The sequence below is a fragment of the Anabrus simplex genome, chromosome 3 (assembly GCF_040414725.1).
Source record: "Anabrus simplex isolate iqAnaSimp1 chromosome 3, ASM4041472v1, whole genome shotgun sequence".
NCBI lineage: Eukaryota > Metazoa > Arthropoda > Insecta > Orthoptera > Tettigoniidae > Anabrus > Anabrus simplex.
Genome location: NC_090267.1, coordinates 181,293,670 through 181,311,686, shown reverse-complemented (window position 1 = coordinate 181,311,686; position 18,017 = coordinate 181,293,670). Strand labels below are relative to the sequence as shown.

Sequence of the window (18,017 nt, the reverse complement as noted above, 5' to 3'; positions counted from 1 at the left end):
TTATATTGATATCATTCAGTGTCTATGAAGACGGAAAAATAGAAAGATTTCACGATTTCCAGTTACCGTCTATCTGGTGGATTGTAATTTGAATTAACTTTCGTGTATGTGTTTTTCCTATCTATTGTTCTGCGTGTGCATATCATAATACATTTAGCGATTCTATGAGAACTCTACTGACGTATATTTGGTGGAATCAGCTTTGTGTTTATATACACGTGAAATAATATTTGTGTGTAGTGACTGGGGAAAAGTCACAGTTCACAAATTGTCATGTGAAATGTGTGCGGTGATGCGTCGTATCTGAGATAGAAACAGGCAAACTGTACTGCAAATAGTTAAGTGTTCGATCAGTTATTCGGAATTCTTGTGTACATTTGTTTAATGACCAGCCATACAGCTTATTAGTGTTACATAATAGCGTTCCGTGGTCCATGAAGCCGTTGAGAGCCATTGTTGATATGAACATGGTAAACAATCGACAGTGACGGTTACAATTGGAAATCACGGCCTATCGGATAACAAAACTGCCTATTGAGGATTTGTGTTAGACCCGCCATTTTAAATTTTCGCCCTAGAATGCCTGAGAAGTATTCGCCAAGAAGCAATCGATATTAACTTCATATATAAAACTCCGCTGGCTATCCTGGAATTTATAAATACTCGTGGATAGTTCTCCAGTTATCAAGGAGTGTATATAGATGGCCATGACGTTATAAATTTATGCGAGAGAAGTTGTTCGCCTATAGTCCAAATAAATCAACCCGTAAGTGACAAATAGAAGAATCAGATACCTAAAAAAGACAAATTAACACGAGTGTCAACTAACCAATATCAGGTGTACAACATCTATAGCAGACTACAATTTATACAAGTGCAAAGACAAAGAGATTACGGACGACTAAAAAACTCACAGAGTAAACACCATTAGAAGAAACGGAGAGTGCGCACTTGCCCAAAGATGTCGCCAAATAAACGCACAGAAAACCAAAGAGAAGAGAAGTGCGGTGCATGCAAGAAAGGATTTGAAGAGGACGAACAAGCAATACAGTGCGAGGGAGCCTGTGAATTATGGCATCACAAAGACTGCGCTGGAATAAAACAAGGAGAATTTGACATAATGTGCAAAAGTAACTGCAACTTAACATGGATATGTAAGACCTGTAAATCAAATCTGCAAGCAATTAAACAGAAAGAAGACATACTCCAGAAACTCATGTCCAAAATAGAGGGCATGCTGGTAAATAACCCAAAGATAGAAGAACTGACTCACAAGGTGGAATCAATGACAGAATATATACAACAAACACTGGATGCAGTCATAGAGCAAAAAGTACAGAAAGCAATCAACCGATACTCAACAGGGGAACCGGAACCATCTGTGACCAAACAAAAAAGTATGAAAACCAATGAAACAACCAATAGGAACAAAGACTCCAAGGATTCCAAACAAGAATTCCCCCCACTCCCAAAAAAAGGAAACGATAAGCAACAACCAAGAGACAACAACACAAATGTACAAATAAGAGCGGATACGGAAGAAGAAAGAAATACACAGCAGCAGTCACAACTAAAATTAAAAGGCACTCAACAACGCCAACCAGCACCTAAAATATTAATTGGCACTGGAACAGTAGAAGATGATCTACAAGCGGCAGACAAGAAAGCCTGGCTATTTATTGGGAAATTGAACCAAGAAACGACTACAGAAATGGTGACAAACTATCTGAGGAAGAAAGGAATCCGAGGAAACATCAGTTGCGAAGAGATCACAACAAGAGGAGAAAACAGAGCCTATAAAGTTGGAATCCCATTCGAATGTCTAGAATTAACATCTAATCCTGACTTCTGGCCAAGAAGAATAACTGTGCGCCGATTTCGATTTCGTTTCTCCAGGAGGAACGAAGGCGTATCTCTCGAATAATCCCATAAGCATGCTCCTGTGGAATGTAGAAGGACTAAACGGACTACTAAAACTAGCACCAGAAAACGCTTTACAAACATCAGACATACTAGTCCTCACAGAAACATTCCTCACGAAACATATAGACATACAAGGATTCTACTCTACCCACTCCCTAGCAAGGAAACCAACAGAAGGAAGGCCATCAGGAGGTGTATCTATCTACTACAAACCATGGATAGGACCCATGAAGACCCTACATACAGAAGAAAATCTAATAATTGCAAAAACAATCAAGTTCACTGTAATAGGCATTTATATAAGCCCGAACACAGACATAGAAGAAATAATGGAGCTCCTAACGCTTTCCTTCAGGAAAATTCCAAACACAGAAGAAAATATCATACTAGCAGGAGATATGAACTGCAGACTAGACAAACCCGACATGAAATGTAGAGCTGTCCTCACATTTCTTGATGAAGAAAACTTCAAATTAGTGAATGACCCAAAACATAAAACTTACTTTGCCCACAATGGAAGTAGCACCATCGACTTGGTATTCCATAAAGGAGACGATATACACATTCTAGAACAAAAGGGATTGTGGACTTCACCAGTAACCCCGCTGAGAAAACACATCCCCATACAGACCAAATTCTCACTCAAGATTCCAAAGAAAGTTATAACAACAAATGAAAAAATCACCGTATCCAGAAAGATAGACTTGGCAGAACTAGAGAGAGCATTAGGAAATGTAACTGAAGCAGAAGAGGCAATCAAAGAAAGTGATTTAAACAAAGCCCTAGCAACAATCAACAATATGCTAAAAGCAAGTATAACCCACAAAATGAACACAAGAAAAGCTCAACCGTGGTTCGACAAGGAGTGCTACACAGAAAGAAAAATCACATTAAATGCGTTGCATAAAGCCAAGATAACGTCAAAACCAGAAGATCTACAAATATATGGCGAAAAACGAAAATACTACAAGAACCTACTAACACAAAAACGCAATCAATACATAGAGAAAGAAGGTGAAAAAACCGCTGAAGAAGCAATAAAAGACCCATATGTAGCCATTAGACCCAGAAGATCATCAAGAAGTAGCAACGTAGAAATAGGAACCTGGGAAACGCACTTCACTCATATTCTCAACAATGCAAGGAAACAGGCGGCGTACGAAATTGAATACAACAACCAGCTTGAAGCGATACCTCCCATCACCAAAGCAGAGGTGTTAGACACTATCAAAGCTACAAAATGCAAAAGAGCCGCTGGACCAGACGGGTTTTATAATGAGCACCTTAAAGAATCCGCGCAGCATCTAGCAGAAATATGGTCCAAACTGTTTAATAAATGCCTAGAATTAGGAAATATTCCCGATGAATGGAGAAAATCAACATTTATAACCCTCTATAAAGGGAAAGGTGAAACCAGCGACCCAAACTCATACAGAGGAATCGCTCTAGAAAGCAATATCTTCAAGCTGCTAACAAGAATCCTAACCAACAGGATAGTTGAAGAAGTAGACCCCAAAATGCCAGAAGAGCAATTTGGATTTAGAAGAGGAAGAGGAACCCTGCATGCAATCCAAAACCTACTCAGTGACATAGAAGAAGCACAACGGCTTCACAAAGGAAAATTTTATGCAGTCTTCATAGACTATACAAAAGCCTTCGACATAATAGACAGGAATATACTAATGTCAAAACTCCAAACTATGGCTGGAAATACTCCCCTTACAGCTCTAATAAGAAATATTCTGGCATACAACCAGATCACCATAGATGATGCGACCCATAAAACAAAGGAAATCACCCAAACTAATGGAGTGCTGCAAGGTGACCCACTCAGCCCCATACTATTCAATATTGCCACCGCGGACGTAACAAAAGCAATCAGAGAAAGAGCAAAGGATGCAGTGATCTACATATATGCAGACGACATGGTCCTAGGGTCAACAAAGAAGGAAGAGCTCCAACACGCTTTCTTAGCGCTGGCTGAATGGGCAGGAAATAACAGCCTGAAAATAAACTGGAAAAAAACTCAACAGATGGTCTTTCGGAAAGGCGGACGAAACGCAGCAAACGACAACATAGAATACGAAGACGGCAAAGTGGAAATAGTAAACTCATTCAAATACCTGGGAATAACCTTACAGACTACTGGGACGTTCAGACTACACATAAAAGACAAAGCAATTGCAGCCATGAAAGCCATGTACGACATCAACAATCTACAGCAGTTATCCTTAAAAACAGCTATGCGCCTATTTGACACAACGATCCTACCAATACTCACCTATGGAATCCACTTGATATGGGAAAGACTAACAAAGAGAGACCTGGCCACCATAGAAGGAGTTAAGGCAAAATTCCTAAAGACCATAATGGGCATTTCAAAATACACGCGTTCCCGCCTAACATACGAACTAGCACGGGAACCCTTTCTTATTGAAGAACTGAGGATTAAACTACCACTGCCATCCACAATGAATGTAGAAGCACACCTAGCGGAGAGGCGGAAGAAGAGAGAAGAAATTCCGCTAGAGTTCTACAGCACAGATGCCATGTTGGATCGAAATTGGACGAACGCCAACCAGAAGCTAAGACATGTGATAATAAAACTAGCAGTACACGGGTACCACCATAAAATATGTAAAAATATGTCTTATCACGACCCAAATGAAAAATGTGAATGTTCTCTGTGTGATCAGTTCTGTGACATGTATCACATCACAAGATGTAAAAACAACAACAAATCTCTATGCGACTATAGCAAAGACTAAAACGGTCAATGATCTTTGTAATGCACATTCGTGCGCTTTTCTAATAATAATAAAAGTAGACCCCCCCCCCACTCTCCTCAATCCCTGCAAGACACGAAATACCCTACTTTAGGGATTTTGACCCTACACCTGGCAAAACTGATGAATATGTATTGCTGTTGACAGAATAAAAATGTAAATCTACCCAGCTTGGTTAAAGATCTGTGCTGCGTACACAGAATTAAGTAGGGAATGGATTGGCCAACGGTTGGCACATCTGCTTAAAGTCGCAGCTCATCCCTGTTTTGTTCTAGTTGATTTTATTTTTGTTTTAGTATGATGTAGTGATGTTTGGTGGAAAGGCGGGAAATGTGACATTTAGTACAATGACAGTGACACGTTTGTGCTTGATTCATTTATCGTTATATTGCCCATTTAGTTCATTCCTATCATTTGACATTAGATAACTAGAGTGTAAATTTTCAACGAAGTAGGTCTGTATGAAAAGTATCGAACTGTCAGTGTTGTTTTGTAGGTGTGTTGAGGTTATGTACGTTTTCAAATTTCATATAATGTATATTATTTATCAAGAATTAATTAAAATAATATTTTTTGAAATGAAATTTTTTTATTTATCAATAGATTTTGTGAAACTTCTTACGTTATGCAATTCTATACTGCTTATTGAACATGGGACGTTTGCAAACTCCTTTGTAGATTTCATTTAGGCATACTCGGATGAAGATTAGCAAATTAGTGTTTATCAGAATGAATAATAGATTTTAAAATCACAAATTCAAATCATTTTACATGGCTCCACCAGTACTTGATCTTTTGAGCTATGATTGTGACATGCTTTTCTCTTTTTAAATCTTCACCATCATGTGTGTAAGTTTCTTATTCAGGCTACGCTGAGAACTATTAGAATATAGAATGGAGTATGAAGAAGGAGTGGTTCAAAAGCGGTACAAAGCCCTCCGCAAACAGTTGGACGAGCTGGGCTACAGAAACATCCTCCCTATTGATGCTCTGCCATTAGTAGAGAGATTAGTATCTGATTTGTTACATACAACAGAAAGTTTACGGCATTATAAGGAATTAGCTCAAGACAATTTCAAGGTAAGGAACTCTCAATATTAAAATTCTTCATAATTTTTTAGTAATAATTATGTTATCTTCAGTCCGCCTGATGAAGCGTCGCCATTGGTTTTACGCCCCATGAACTACTTTTGGAGATGCCGCAGGAGTTCTTAAAAGTGCCAGTAAATCTACCGACACAAGGCTGGCATATTTGAGCACCTTCAATTACCACCAGACTGGGCTGGCATCAAACTCACCAAATTTAGTTCATTTCCACCATCTCAGCTACCCAGCCCTGCTGTTCTTTTTTTTTTACAGTACGTTGCAATGTATGTAGTCATACATAGGGCTACATAATGTTCAGGGTAGTATCTCTTAGGAGCATGCTATGTTGAATAGTTTAGTGAGTTACTTGAATTCAAAGTATGTTTGAGAAGTGTCATATTCATCTGCATTTCTTCTGGCTGATGGCATGGTTTGCTGTGTGACTTTGCTGTCTCAATTTAATTTGGGCATGGACCATATTGGGGTGTAGTGCTTACAGACTGTCCACAAATTATTCAACAATAAATACTATAGTCGTAATAGTGAAAGAGGCGTTATGACAGCTATCACTGCAGTTTTGTTGTGTGGTGTTGCCACATTCCTACATTCCTTTATCCTTGTTCTTGTGTTCATTCAGACTGCCTGTATCCTCTTGTAGCATGCGAAAAGATCTGTGAAGTGAAAGGTTTGGCAACTTCAACTTCAGGCGGACAGAGGAACAGCTTCATGCCGACTGCAGTGGGTCCGCCCACATTTCCATGACAATTGTACCCCTACTCTTTTCTGTCCAGGCAGGCAGTAAACAGACCCTCCCTGCATAAAGTGTCAGAATGCTTCTTTCATTATTAGGACTATATATTATCACTAATATAGCACTGGACATCTGCTGTGTTACACGTGTGGCACATATAAGTTACAATACAAACCAAACCCCATGGCACTACAGTCCTTGAAGGGCCTTGGCCTACCAAGCAACCGCGGCTCAGCCTGTAGGCCTGCATATTACGAGGTGTCGTGTGGTCAGCATGACGAATCCTCTCGGCCGTTATTCTTGGCTTTCTAGACCGGGGCCGCTATCTCACCGTCAGATAGCTTCTCAATTCTAATCACATAGGCTGAGTGGACCTCGAGCCAGCCTTCAGGTCCAGGTAAAAATCCCTGGCCTGGCCGGGAATCGAACCTGGGACCTCCGGGTAAGAGGCAGGCACGCTACCCCTACACCGCGGGGCCGGCTATAAGTTACAGTGCAATGGTAATAAAATGTACTTCATGCATTTCTGTTCTCTATTCTGTTCAATACGAGATACGTTATGAAGGATGGTAGAAAGAAAACATTGATCATTATTTGCTAATCCAGTTTCATTATCACATGAATTGAACAAAAGTGCCAAAAGTTTAAGGCTGTTTCATTACTTCTGTACTGAAGGTTACAGAAGAGAATTCTGACGCAGTTTGATGACATTTCAGAATGTATGAATGTGGGAGAACTTTGGTACTGTAATAGATTTTTGGACACATTAAATATTTCAGGAAAATTTATGACCCACTGGTGTGCTGTAGATTGATGGTAGTTAAGTGAAGGTTCATTCGCTAGTTTTAATTTTACATTGCAGTGCAGGGTGTTGTCTTTTTTAGCATAGTATTGACAATACTGGTAGATCTAGCCTCATAATTTGTACAATGTTAGGATATGGGACTGCCCTTGCTTTTGAGACCTAGGGTTTGCAGTGCACTATGTCTTCTGGTATGGGCTAGAACAAGTTTGTTGCTTTCATTAACCTGTTGCGATCTCATCCTTGACTTCAACAATATGAAAGCAACTGAGGTTTGAGCGATGCTCGTAGGTTAATGCTCACCTTGTACCAAACTAGATTCTGCACTTGGTAGAAGAAGTTGGATCTTGTGGACACATTATTTTGTATTTCTAGTTAATATTGTTGTCAAAAGTGCAGGTAAATGCACCAGAGGCCACCATAGGATTTCTCAATTTAGAATATTAATAGTAATATGCATTTATATAATTTACAGTAGAGCATAAAAGATTCTGTCTTGGTTGGTGTACACAATGACTGGAACACTTGTATCCTGTTGACTGAGCCTTATCTAATACCTCCTGCAAACAACAGAAAATAGTAGGAGCATAGTCAGGCTAACATAAATGACTTTAATTAATTTTAATTAACTTTAATTTATTAACTGTTTAACTGTATTTTCTGTCTTACCAAAAAAAAGCATGTAGTATAAACATTTTTTACAATTGAGAATTCATATGATTTGTGGCATGAATTACTTTTCCCCTTAGAATTTTCCATTTACTGCCCACCTTTGAAATGGGTGGTTACTCACTCTAGTAGGTCACTGCTTCCTTTTCTGGTTTTGAGCCACATGTCCTAAAACTCTGGAGTTTGTCCTTGGGTCAATCTCCTTGTGAAGGCATGTAACTCGTGTCATGGTATGCTAGCATGCATATCCCCATCCTCTCCTGTGTAGTTGTGGGTGTCACCTTCCCATGCCTGATAAGCATTGTAATTGTTGAATAACAATAGCAACATGACTATCTTATAACAATTCATACCTACTGGCACAGTAAAACTCTTCTTCACAAACTTAACGTACGGTATATGACTGACAGCACGACACACTGTCAACAGTCATAGTGAATGGAACAGTATAAGAATCATCATCTGAAAATAATGAGTCGTCTGAATAGCACTTCCCAGGTTTATATATCCAAGCACACTTTCCTTTTTTTTCACATTTTCAACTTCAGCTTCAGTTATCTCCATTCCATGCAAAACCACCTTTTCCTAACAACATAGAAAAACCAAAACAAAGCATGACTCATAACTTCATTGTGTCAATTTTTGTTCCATAGTCTTCTTCTTTTCCTAACTAGTTTTCATTTGAGTGCACTAGCACTTGGTTGTACTTCCCAGTGTATTCTTGCCTATGATTTAACCCAGGATCACCACCACCCGTAGGTACAACGTATAATCTGAGTTGCATGTCTCAGAAAATGGATATCTTACTCTTATCACATGTGTAGAGAGTTTTAATATATAAATACAAGGAATGCCTTACTTCATTATTACAAGCCATAAATTTACATCATGAGGCCAGAAATTAATTATGGCATAACCATATAAATAACTTACCTCAGTATTTTTTCACATAATGAAATATTAAACACGAATAATATAACATATACATCAGCATCCACTGCTTTAATTTTTTATGATAATATCTGTGAGTGTGATGAAGAGTAGTTGGTGTTTGTACTCCTCTCTTTGATCAAAACCATTTCGATCTGCCATTTTCCAGAATTGATTATTTTCACCATGTTGGTTAATCCTGTCCGTATTGACTTATATTCAGATTTCTGTAGAACACTTTCCCGCCTTGTCAGTACTTTACATATTTTATTATACTTAATTACCGTATATGTTTCGAGAGCTAACTACTCTCTTCTTCAGCGGTGCCAGAACATCAATAATCTTTGGACTTAGTACATTGGTACAAATATACTTATCAACAGAACAATTACCGGTATATATAAATCTTGAAATTGCTAAAATATTTCTTCGTGTTTCGATTTTTACTTACTTACTATTGGTACCGGCAGCATAGCAACAAGTAGCAGCATGCCTCAAGGTCATTGACAGCAAGCAAAGAGCAAGAACATGTTTGTTGATTCAGACTAGTGTAATAATATTTAGTTTGTGGATAAATTTGGTAACCAGCTGAAACTAAAGAATTTGATGGTTAAAAGGGCTAGCAAGGTCATTACATAACCGGCAGCATAATAGCAGCTCGCCCTGTAAGGTCATTGACAGCAAGCGAGGATATATTGTTTGGTTCAGACCAGTGTTATGTCATTTGAATTTGTGGATAAATTTACTGTAGTTGAAACTGAATTGGACAGTTAAAATGGCTAGCATGGTCGGTCAGGATTAAGAGGAGGAAATTCGGATTTATATGAGAGGTCTCAGAAATATAGCAGACTTAAGGAAAGGAGAAATTTTTAATAAGAGAGCAGAAAATATTTAAAGTTCAACATAGTGACTAGGTGTTATTTATTTATTTTACAAATTTAAAATTATTCTATTTCGTTTTATTAAATGACAAAGTAAAGGTAAATTTAGACACAAAGAAATGTTTTATTTCTGTTTTAGATGTAAATAAGGACGTAAGTTCCAAGAGCAGAGCAGATTTCAAATTTTAGCATATAGTGACTAATGTAATAAATTTTATTCATTTATGATTTGAAAATTTCTATTTTAAAGTCTGTAATAAATGACATAGACCTACCTGTAGTAAGTAAGTGAAAGTTGAAACGCAAAGAAATTTTCAAGATTTATATATAATTGTTCTGTTGATAAGTATATTTGTACCATTGTACCAAGTCCAAAGATTATTGATGTTTTGGCACCACTGAAGAAGAGAGTAGTTAGCTCTCGAAACATGTACGGTAATTCAGAGTAATAAAATATGTAAAGTATTGACAAGGCAGGAAAGTTTTCTATAGAAATCTGCCATTTTCCACTCGCATGCTGGTTTCACAACCTTTGTACAACATTTTTATCTCCCAAATTGGAGATTTTGGAACCAGTTGGGTTGTCTAGGCTTTCTCATATTTTACCTCTTGGCAAACTATCTTAAGCTCTTTCTAAGTCCAAAACCACAAAAATTAGCCTAGGTTTTCCCCTCTTTCCCAGTATTTTCCCCTTATCTGTCTAATTGTAAAGATTGTCTCACTGTGGCATCTGAAACCATGTTTTTCTTCAAAGGGGTGTTCTGTTATTGATCTTAGTCTCTTCTGTATGATAATTTCCATTACCTTAAGGCAGTGTGATAGCTGGGTAATCCGTCTATAGTTGTCACACTTCCTCCTACTTTCTTTCATAAATAATTGCAATAGTCTGATATTTTAATTCTTGATATTTCTCCTAGTATTCAGTGTAGCCAACTGCATGCTATGTATTCCTGCTGCTCTCAGTCTGCACTCTAAGATATTCTTGAGAATTTTAAGCCCATATTATAGGTGATTTCCTTTCTCAAACAGGGGATAATGATACCCCCACCCCAATCAGCAGGCATCTTGTCATCCTACCATGCTGCATTGAGCACCCTATGTAGCCATTATGAACCATGGACTCCTGCTGCTTTAATCATGTCTGTGTTGACTACATCGATTCCTGGTTGCCCTTGTGGCATCTTAAGCTGCTTCTGTTTCTGCTCAGGTAATTCCTCTGTGTAGGTTTCAACAGCTGGTTCTTTTGTTCTATGATCTGCTTCTGACCTGTTCAGTAGGTGATCAAAATAATACCTCAGAACCTCTCTGATGTCCTCTTCTTTTCTGGCTAGGTTTCCATTGGGATCTTCAGTTGCTTTGATGGTTTTGACTTCATTCCTTTTGTTTTTTTACCTCTCTGAACAGTAGTTTCAATTTGCCTTTGCTGCCTTCCTCCAGTTTCTGAGTGAATTTGTCCGAGCACTTTATTTTATTTTCTACTACTCTTTTAACTCTCAATTTCTTGTCCGTATAAACTTGCTCGAGGTCTCTGATCTCCCCGCGTCCCTTATCTGTTCCGACAGGATTTCTCTCTTTCTCTCTCTCTCGCTCGTTCTTTTAGTGCTAAGTTGACTTTAACTTAATTCCTTTTGCTCCTCTTGGAGCATAGGGCTTCTGTGAAACACTTCTATCTGGTCCTGTTGTTGGCCAGCCAGTTTACTTCATTCCAAGACTTTCTCATTCGTATGCATAAGACTTATCTCTATTGGTGTGACGTAAGGCTAATTATTGAAAAAACAAGAAGATATTTTAGTCTAAAGTTTCTTTGAGAATTTTCACAAATTTTTGGGTCTGAATCATCCAGATTTTCATACTGGCAGGGTTCGGATTAACGGAGCTCCGATTTCTTATGAAGCATGAATATTTTTGTATGAATTGAATTCTACACACTGCAAATCATAAAAATCCTTGTTCCCATGGTTTAGAATATGAAATTTCATATTATGACTGTCTAATAATAAGCCTTCAGAAAGAACAACTTTCTCGAAACAAAGAAAATATGATATACCTTATATCACTACATAATCGTTGCTCTTTTGTACCAAAAATTTCAAAAAATGGTATGGTGCGACCATTACGTGAAGACTTTTTAATACCAGTATTTGTATTACTCAAAAAAATAATTTCATACAAGTTTAAGGTGCACATAATGCATGCGTATGTACATCAAAATAATTAAAATAGTCCAAATCATAATTTCATAATTTATTTGCAACAGTTCGGTGAACGTTTCTCCAATCTGAAAATAAAAATAAACTTAAGTTAATTGTCATTGATTTGAGCATTAAAGCTAAAATATCAGGTCTTCTATCCCACACAATTTTAACCCGGTCCAGCATGAGCATCCAGTCCTTTGGTTGCACTCGTACATGAATACCACGGCAAAATATTATGACTTTGTTGTGAAAATACGGACTTGGTAAACAATTTACTCCAAATCTTGTGTGTGTGTGTATTGCTGGTTTTGTTATGTGATGTGCCGTCCTTGCCGCTGCTCGTACCAATATTAGCTGCTTTGTCTATCTGCCACACTGTGGTCATCATCGGATCTGTCTAGTGTGTGCGAAATCCCAGTCCTTTTAGTCCTCTTGGAGACTAGTTCAGGTGGTATAAGGTCCCAACTCTTCATTGTCCACGAGCATAACAAGTTGAGGGATGGTCACTTAATATTTCCAGTGGGCATCAATTGCTGATCGCCGCTTATCATCCACTCCTTGTGGATCTTGTCTTATTTTCATTAAGAAGTTGTTTCACTTTGTTCACGAGGTGACCTTGGAAAGTATTCTAAAACAAGCAGAGCCAGCTGTTTCTCTAGTGCATAGGGTCTTCTATCCCACACACTTTTAACCCAGTCCAGCATGAGTTCTAAATCCATCCAATCCTTTGGTTGCACTCGGACATGAATTCCACGGGGAAACTGTATTTGCTTCGGCATACTTTTTCTCTTGAAAACTATGTAAGGCGGCAACTGTCTTTCATCAGCTGTAATGACAGGCATTGCCGTGCATTGTAATTTCTCACTACTGCAGTTTCTCATAAATACATTCTGTGATCCTTTTAGTGCAATAGTGCTGTTGTGAGGCATATAAAAGAAAACTGGAACCTGATCAATATTACTGATTTGAGAAAGTATGTATGAAGTGTCCAGGTGCAAACAAAAGACAAATCAGTGAAAATATACAATTTTGTCAATGTAATCAATAGGCAACCTTTGACATAGTGTTGTTCTCCTTCGCACTGACAGATTGTGTCGTTGCATGCTCCTCATAACCCACCCACATTTTCACCTTAAACTGAGTTATGGGCATGTGTTTGCACGCTACCTCCCGTACCTTCGTTTGTAACATGTCATACGATACACAGAAGCCATTGTTACATACTATTTCACTGACGAACACAAACACTTATTCATCAATTTTCAGAAACTTCCCTGTTTTAGGACCTCTAAACGCACGTCTAGAATAGTTTTGTTTTTTAGCTTGTCTTTTAATTTCCACCAGTCATGCAACAATGTTTCAGTCAATGAAAATATTCTTTCCGCAGCTCTGTTTCTGTGCTGTTCAACAAAAATAATTACGTATAGCTTGAAGCCCGCAAAATAGTTTTTTTAAATTTTGTATATTCAACCTCAAGGGTATTCTAAGGACTAGAGCATTAAGGGGCCAGAACATAGTGGTAATCTTCATCAATTTCCAAAAAGCATATGACTCAGTTGATAGACAGACATTATTTAATGTCCTAGAAGAGTTTGGAATCGACAGGAAAACGAGATAAATAATAAAACAAACCCTGACAGACACCATCTCAAAAATTAAATTCGCTGGAGAAATCTCTGATCCATTTCAAATAAAGACAGGAGTCAGACAGGGAGATGGATTATCACCCATCCTGTTTAACATTGTATTGGAGAAAGTCATAAGAACCTGGGAAAACTCTCTGAAAGTAGAAGGCATACAGGGAATTCATCTTGGGCGCAAGGGACAAAACTTGAAAATTAAATGTCTGGCTTTTGCTGATGATCTTGCTCTCTTAACTCAAAACAGAGAGGATGCTCAAAGGATGCTGGAGCTTCTTCATGACATTGCGAAGAAAACTGGTCTCAAAGTCTCCTACGAAAAGACGAAGTACATGGAGTACCGACATCAGGGAGAGAAAAGCATGGAAGTGAAATGCGGAAAGGTTAGAAGAGTGGAAAAGTTTTTGGGAGAACTGATCCAACCCAATGGACTAGACAAGGAGGCAAACAAGGAAAGAGCTAGAAAAAATTGGAACTGGCCTACAGACTGACACAGAACAGGTACAATAAATGGGCAATATCCTACAAAGCCAAAATTAAACACTACAACGTTGTTGTAAAACCAGAGGGGCTGTGCAGTTCAGAATGCCTTATCTTCTATCTATATATATAAAATAAGAGTTTTGTCTGTACATTGCTCAGCATCTGAAAATAATGGTATTTCTGTATCGGTCATGTCCATAGTAACAAGAAAATGCACTTTTTACTTTTCCGTAATTTCTGTCTGTCTGTCTGTATGTATGTATGTACACGCATCACGAGAAAACGGTTGAAGAGAATTTAATGAAAATCGGTATGTGAAGTCGGGGGATGAGCCTCTACAATCTAGGCTATAAATCATTTTACTCACGCTGAGTGAAATGGTAGTTTAGGGGAAGGCCTAAAATTGAATTCTCAACTATTTATGTTATTAGTGGTCGTATTTTAAAGAGTCGGAGAATAAGAAACTACAGTTTACGGCATAAAATATTTTACAAATCACAGAGTCGAAAGAAAACTAAATGTGAAGTCCTACAATATAGAAAGCTCATAACATTGATCAACAATAACATTACATTGACCATTGTTTGTCGTGATGTGCTTTGTGTCTTCTGTTGCCCCTCATCTCCGGTAGATAGGATTACTGCTGCGTACAGAGTATTTTTTATTTGATTTACATCGCACCGACATAGATAGGTTTTATGGCGACGATGGGATAGGGCTAGGAGTGCCTAGGCCTTAATTAAGGTACAGGCCCAGCATTTGACTGGTGTGAAAGTGGGAAACCACGGAATACCATCTTCAGCGCTGCCGACAATGGGGTTCGAATTCACTATCTCTCGGATGCAAGCTCACAGCTGCACACCGCTAACCACATGGTCAACTCGCCCAGTCGTACAGAGTGTAACAGCCTGCCTGAATAGCCTATTGATGGGAAGTAGCTGGGAAGTTAGATAATTTTCTTCTTTAGCATGCCATTCCCCTGGTTTATAAATTTTCTGATACTACTGGTACGTAACACACTGGATCATCATAGCATTCGGGCTATTCAATCCCTACTCTGAGGCACTGATTGGAATGAACAGTGTGCATATTTAGCGGAATAATGGCAGATGAGTGTTCATGGCAATCTGCGGCCTGGTCATCCCAGCTCTGGAAGTTTGGACTATTAGATTGGCACCGCAATCTAACCGCAGCACTGTTTGTTAAAAGTGATAAAACGTTCGGCTTTCCCTTTGATCGAGTATTTTATATGATAGCATTGCTTTTAATCGCTACATTCATACTTACGTTTTTGTAATGACCTATGGAATTTCAGTTAGGAAAACCTCAAAGTCAGTCTTTCTGAGAATCCCGTAGCGAAGCACGGGTACATCAGCTAGTCTCAAATAAAGAAGGGGAACTGAAAGAAATCAAGAAGAAGGAAAGGAAAATTCTGAAGAAAATTTTTGGATCTCAGAAAACGACGGATGGGACATGGAGGAAAAGGAGAAATGAGGATCTCTACAAGTATTCCAAAAAGATCACAGACACAACGCGAAAACGAAGACTGAAATTTTACGGACATCTCAGAAGAATGAATGACAATCGCCTGACTAAAAGAATATTTAAATATATAATTGGATTGAGGAAGACAATGAAATGGGTAGAGGAGGTTAAGAAGGGTGCAGAAGAAATTAAAATAACACCACAATTGATCCTCAACAGAAAGAAGTTCAGAACTCAAGTAGACGACCACAAATTCCATGAAGAGCAGTGGAAGAACAGGCCCAAATTTGTAATATCTGAGGAGCAGAGAAAAATAAGGAGTGAACGAATGAAGAAGTTCTGGGAAGAGAAAGAAAAGACTGGCCAGAAAGCATTCAGTTTCACGCGGTCCACAGTTGGCCAAATTCAGAAGCAAGAAGAATTGCCTACAATCACAAATAAGTGCTTCACGCATTAATATGCTGCTATGTAAATTACTGTCTGTAACTGTTCAGTATTCTTCTTCTTCTTCTTCTGTTTGGCCATCTAAGGACCACGGAAAGTAACCCTGTGCATTCATCTTAATCCTTCTTTTCTTGTCTTTCAATAGTTCTTCATCCTTTCACTTTGCTGTCTCCTCTCTTGTGTCCAGTATTACTGTATTCAAAAACAAAATATTTCTATGAACACACCAAAAACAAATTCTCGCGCACACATGTGTACAGTAGTCACGTCACTCACAAACACATACATCTGTACATTCCAGAGCAGTCGATACTTCCATGGAGTACCTAATAATCATGAAACGGGGGAAAATCTACATACCCCCAGAACATGGAGAGGCCCACTTGAGATGAAGTACAAGGGTTGCAAGCAGGGGTGTACCTACTCGTAAATTTCCCAATACTGGAACGTTCGATTATGTATTATAGCAGACCACAAGAATGTGGCCCATGGTCACAGGTGGCTGATTGCATGGCAAAGTATTCATTTCGATGTTTGTCATTCATAAGAACTAATATTCACTCTGTTTTTTCATGAATTGGATTCTCAGTGAATCATTTTATTGTCATTTGCCTGCACATTTTAATATCCGTGCACCTCTGGTTGCAAGGCTTCGAAAGCCGTACAAGAAATCAAGTGTGTGCATTGCCAGTATTTCCTGGTGAAGTTGCCGAAAAGCGATTATGTACAGCCTTACGTATTTCAAATGAGAACTCATATGACATTGGTAAATGAATTGTACATTGTCTCGTGTTCATGATGTCAAAGTACCGATAAGCCATGCTTCGTACTTATACAGGTATCATTTATTTATTTCCTTACTTATACGTTCTGCGACATTTCGCAAACGGGACTGGGTTGCTAAACTGCCCATAAGCCATATACGTATATAAATAAGCAATTTACATTGCAGTTCTGTTTACCTTTTAAGCAGCTTGTTTGACAGATTTGAACATGCAATAATTATGCAATGAAATTTAAAATCTGATTTTTGTGTTGAAAATAAACTATGCAACAGTTATGTGGTGGTGATGATTTTGCAGTAAAATACGGTATACACTGTTGGCAAGGATAGATGGGTCGAGTGAACCTCAGAACCATGTCCTGCTCCAGAAGTGGAATCTTTTTCATTTATGTTTGGACTGTACATTGTGTTCTGTGATGGTTGGAGCAACAGTTTGCAATAGAGTTAACTGTTCCATGTAATTGCACAGGGTAAAGTCCATTAACTTAGTTTGATAACAGAAAGAAAGAAAAAGAACAAAATGTGCATACATAGATGGAACCAAACACTGAAAGAACTCTAGCAGCTTGCTTGTGCAGTTGAGGAAGGGATCGTAGGAATATGTTCTTCAACTATGTGTTGAACTGCAGATCTATCGGAAGTAATGGAGAGCATTCTCAGCCAAACCAAAAGTCTGATAAATAAATAAAAGTCAGTCTTGAGTCCCTGGAATCCTTGAAACCTCTTTGAACATGAACTAACTGCTTTAACCTTTCCCTTCTCCTCCTCCTCATCTCTTCTTGACATTAGGCCACCACTACACTCAGCGCACAAGGCAGAAGCACTGCTCAGCCAGGCTTGTTTTCAGCTTTCCTTATATTTTTTTAACACTTCCCAGACAGAACGTTCATCAGATGAAGACGGAACCTGCATTCTGTTCATACGATATCAGAACAAGAGCTAACAAAGAATCATTATTTCCAGTGTTCACTAACTTTGTAGATCACAACTATCCTACAAATTTGCCTCCAATTGCTAATCTTCCTTTCCCTATTTCTATTCAGTGTATGTCTAATTCATCAGATTTTTCTTCAGTTCCCTTCTTCATCTAGTTTTAGGTCTTCCTGAGGGTCTCTTGCTTTGAAAATCCTTTCGTTACTGTCCTTGCCACTGACCCTT

General features: G+C 38.4%; 1 protein-coding gene across 1 annotated transcript in view; it reads left to right on the top strand.

Annotated features, from left to right (window-relative positions):
* Nucleotides 1-5,025: 5,025 nt before the first annotated feature.
* The window catches only part of LOC136866120 (centrosomal protein of 135 kDa), a 670,869-nt gene continuing 657,877 nt past the window's right edge, over nucleotides 5,026-18,017 (top strand). Inside the window, exons 1-2 of the mRNA XM_067142807.2 lie at nucleotides 5,026-5,220; nucleotides 5,576-5,789. Of these exons, the coding sequence (XP_066998908.2) occupies nucleotides 5,604-5,789 (186 nt within the window). The 5' untranslated portion in view covers nucleotides 5,026-5,220; nucleotides 5,576-5,603. The remainder of the gene's footprint in view (nucleotides 5,221-5,575; nucleotides 5,790-18,017) is intronic.